The sequence below is a fragment of the Phyllobates terribilis genome, unplaced genomic scaffold, assembly GCF_046119375.1.
Source record: "Phyllobates terribilis strain yellow unplaced genomic scaffold, ASM4611937v1 Scaffold_11__3_contigs__length_659146591, whole genome shotgun sequence".
Lineage (NCBI taxonomy): Eukaryota > Metazoa > Chordata > Amphibia > Anura > Dendrobatidae > Phyllobates > Phyllobates terribilis.
The window spans coordinates 627368349-627372763 of record NW_027362771.1 but is presented as its reverse complement, the minus strand read 5'-3'; the positions used below and the strand labels follow the sequence as shown (position 1 = coordinate 627372763).

Genomic DNA, 4415 nt, shown 5'->3' with positions numbered 1-4415 from the left:
CCCCCAGGGGTAAATGTTTGTCAGCCCATACACTTAGTGCATGGGCATTACAAGTAAAGGAGACCCATTCCTTTCCAACGGGAGCATTTTTCCATGTCTCTTCCAAGGGGCATTGGAGGGCCTCCCAATTTTTGGCAGCCATTGCATTCACTGCATAGGCAAACACTTCCTAATAATGGGAACATTGTTTTCAGGAGGCCCTCCACTAAGTCTCTTCAAAGTGGTATTGGGGTGCGTCCAAATTTTGGGCAGCCCTGCCACTCACTGCATATGCAATAACAGTATAGGAGACCCACTCTTTAGTAATGGGAACAATAAAACATAGCCGGCTGATGGCTCTCTAAGTATAGTGAGGGCCGACTGCTGGATAGAATAGTAAAGGTTGCCTGATGGACCTATAAAAATACGCTTTGTGAATTTCAGAGTCCCGATGTGTCTGATGATATCTCACACACCACATGGCCAGATAAGGTTGTAAAATGTTAAAATGACATTTCCTGGTGAATGCATGTGTCACGGTTGAAAGCAATGCAAAAGTGAAAAAACACATTAAAAACGCTACGTGTGAACATAGCCCAAGGTGTGGAGGAACATTTCTGTTTTTGGTTATTTATTTAGCTTTATATACAAGTCATTACCCTGGAAAGGATGTTCCTTAACATATTTCCAAGGAAAATCCATTTTGTTTTCATTTTTGCATGTTTTATTGTGAGTCCGTAAAAGTGGCGTAATACCTCTGACAAAGTTGTTGACAGGATTGACCTGGGAGTCACAAATTCTTCCAGGGGTCTTCCCCATGCTGTCCCCATGTCATTTGAGCACTGTTCCCATCGATTTGGGCAAGTTTTAGGCCCTCTGCAGACGAGACAGGGGAGCCATCTGAAAAATGCTCGAGTTTCCCATAGACTTACATTGGGCTCTTTGCTCAGGTCGAGCACCCGATTATTCCAATGTACTCGACCCAAGCATCGAGCACCCAAGCATTTTAGTGCTCTCCCATCACTAGTATTTTTTACTATCTTTATTTTCAATGGGGAAAAGGTGGGTGATTTGAAATTTTAGGTTTTTTGTTTGTTTTTTTTGTTATTGTTTAAAACTTTTATTTTACTTTTCACTGTTATTGTTATCCCCCTTTGGGGACTTGAAGATGCAATCGACCTTTATTTTCTGTTTTATACAGCGATGCCTCAGCATCGCTGCATAGAGCAAAAATTATGGTCTCCTTTGAAGCCCCTCCGCAGAAAGGGTTTCAAAGGAGCTCCGTAATGACAGGCACATGGGTCAACAGCTGACCCTCGTATGTCAGGACAACCCATCAGGGACCCGCGATCATGTCACAGGCATGCTAATGGGCAGAGAGAATGAAGCACACGCATGATGGTACTTGTTGACAGAGACATTTAACAGGTTAACAATCATGGGCTAAGCACCACTCCACCTGTGATTGTTAGTGACAAGTCCTGGCTTTAATTCACAGCCATTACCTGCCGAGTATGGGGCTGTCTCTCTGCGTGCCTACTCCATGCACCCATTTCTGACTTGTGCCATGCATGTACAGCAGATGTCGTGAAGGGGTTAATATCACGTTCCATTGTAATCCTTTTGTGAAGCCTTCTTCATGTCCTTGACCATTTCTTTTATGTGTTTCATCTGCCATTTTTTTGTGTCATGCTTCAAAACCTATGATTAAGCTAATCTGAAAATTATTATGTTTGTTTATAACAATTGTCTATAATAAAGTCCGTATCTAAGAAGTAACATTTCTCCTTGCAGAGAGCAACATGCTAAGCACGTCATGTGAGGAAACTTTTCAAGCCACAATGCTCCTCTGTGAAATATGCAAATTGTCTCTTTTGAGAGGTTTCTGGTCTTGGCCTTTTTCCTAAGTCATATGACAAGGCTCGTTAAGGGTTAATATTGACTTTTAGGATTGCTACTTCCAATAGGTGGCCCTACAGTTCAAGTTCTCTTCCTCTCTGAAGAAACAATTTGCTTATAATAAAGTCCAGCACTTACTTATATCACTTTTGAAAACTAGACTTTCTACCTTGGTTCTGGCTTGCATCATTCCTGGGTGGTAGGAGAACATTCACCTATTTTGCCCAAGTAAATAACAAAAAGTTTCAAAATCTCCTTTTTAAAATCTTATTCTCTAATTACTCAGAAAACTATGAGATACTGACATGTCAATTCTAAATGCAAGCAGATATTACAATTAGAGCAATGCAAAGGTTTTGCTCCCCGTTTATCATGGAAACAAGTGTTTGTCAACAATATAACAGAAGTATAGACATTAAAGATGAACATATCTGATAAAATTCAAGCTGGCCAGATTTGCTAAAATTTGAAAGTGAAATTCAATTTTCAGCATTTTTTTTCCAATAAGAATTGAGTATCCTGCGATTGCTATTAAAAAAGCTGTGCATTATGCGCTGAAGTTTCCCATCCATTAATTATAAAAATAAGATGGGCTTGGAAGGGGTTAAAAATATGATACGCACCATGTCATTCATCTATTCCTGGTACTGCAACTCTCTAATAGTCCTCCACTGGTTTTTTAAGGTGTTTGCTAATGCCTTACCAGCCAGCAAGCAACAGCAAGTGAAGACACTGGAGATAGAGAAGGTGACTTAGGAGAACAGTGAAGGATCAGCAAGCAGCTGCAGGGATAGGTGAGGGTGTAAGATGGGTGTGACAGTTTATAAGTTTTTATCTTCTTTTTATGGGTTTTAACCCATGCAAATATCAACAACTTAAACATTTCAGATTTGCTAGAATTTCAATATTTTGAGAAATTCTAAATTGTCTCTTCAGAGAGGAAGAGGACTAGAACTATAGTGCCAATTATAGGAAGTAGCAATCCTAAAAGTCAGTATCAACTCTCTAACGAGACTTGTCACATGACTAAAATCCAGAACCAGAATCTCATTTTTAAGACACTGTGTTTGGAGGTACTGCCCCTATTTCATGTGACAAGGCTCGCTTGGATCCCAGTTAGATGTCTTTCACCCAGCAAAAACCAGATCTCACACTTTACACTGACGAGAGGCAGTACCCCAAAACACAGTGTCTGCAAATTGAGATTCTGGTTCTGGATTTTTTTTTCAAGTCTTGTGACAAGGCTTGTTATAGAGTCGATATTGACTTGTAGGATTGCTACTTCCAATAGGTGGCACTAGAGTTCTAGTCATCTTTCTCTCTGAAGAGACAATTTGCATATTTCCCAGAGGAGCATTGCGGCTAAAAAGTTTCTCACCTTGACATGCTTAACATGTTACTCTCAGCAGGAAGAAACGTTACTCCTTGGATGCTGGAGAAATTCTAAAGAAATACAATTTGAATGCTCTTCCTTACTGGACTTAATATACCTCATAAATAGAGAAAATTAATTAACAGCAGAACTTAAATACCTTAAATGTTCATGTCATGCATATTTTATAGATTTCTATCTTATTTCATAAAATTTTATATATATAACATTTTTATTGTCCTTGCAGGTTAACCACACGATAGTTGGAGAATTTATTTTGCTGGGATTTCAAGATCTTGGTCTTTTTCGTATCCCCTTTTTCATTCTTATTGCTTTCCTTTATGTAGTCACTGTAGTTGCAAATCTGTCGATCTTCTCGCTTATTTCATCAAGCTCCAACAACAAAATGAAGTCTCCCATGTATGTTTTTCTCAGTCACCTCTCGCTCTCGGATATCCTTATCAGCACCACAGTTGCCCCCAATGCGCTCCATGTGATTTTATTAGGTAATACAAGTGTGCCAGCTCTGGGCTGCATTACTCAGTTATATTTCTTTGGGGTCTCCACTATTACAGAATGTTGTCTCCTCACTGTGATGTCTTTTGATCGATATTTGGCCATTTGTAGACCATTGAGATACATGTCAATTATGAACAATAAACTTCTCACTGGTCTTATTACGTACTCATGGATGGTGGGTTTTCTACAGCCTCTTATTACCCACTCACTTATCTTACAACTACATTTTTGTGGGCCAAATGTCATAGACCATTTCTTTTGTGATGTTGCTCCAGTTCTAGAACTTTCTTGCTCAGACTTAACCTTGGTAAAAACAGAAGTCTCCATTGTGGCTTTGTTTGTTGGTCTTATTCAGTTCCTTTTTATTATTGGAACCTACATTCTCATATCTTACTCCATTTTTCATATGTCCTCAAAGGCTGGTAAAGAAAAGGCCTTCTCCACTTGTAGTTCACACCTGGCTGTTGTCTGTACGTATTATGGGACACTAATCATTCTGTACTTATCTCCATCCAGAGGATATTCCTTCAGCTTAAATAAAATGTTATCACTAATTAACACTGTGGTGACCCCATTCTTTAATCCCATTATCTACACTTTGAGGAACCAGGAGATCAGAATGGCACTTAAATTTCTTCTATGTTGA

At 39.3% G+C, this 4415-nt stretch overlaps 1 protein-coding gene across 1 annotated transcript; it reads left to right on the top strand.

Annotated features, from left to right (window-relative positions):
• Positions 1–3497: 3497 nt before the first annotated feature.
• Positions 3498–4415, top strand: LOC141165430 (olfactory receptor 11A1-like). Its single transcript, XM_073651031.1, has one exon. The coding sequence runs from the start codon at positions 3657–3659 to the stop codon at positions 4413–4415; it is 759 nt and encodes a 252-aa protein (XP_073507132.1). The 5' UTR covers positions 3498–3656.

Coding starts and splice junctions, on each gene's coding strand:
- LOC141165430 (XM_073651031.1), top strand. CDS start 3,657: ATGAAGTCTCCCATGTATGTTTTTCTCAGTCACCTCTCGCTCTCGGAT.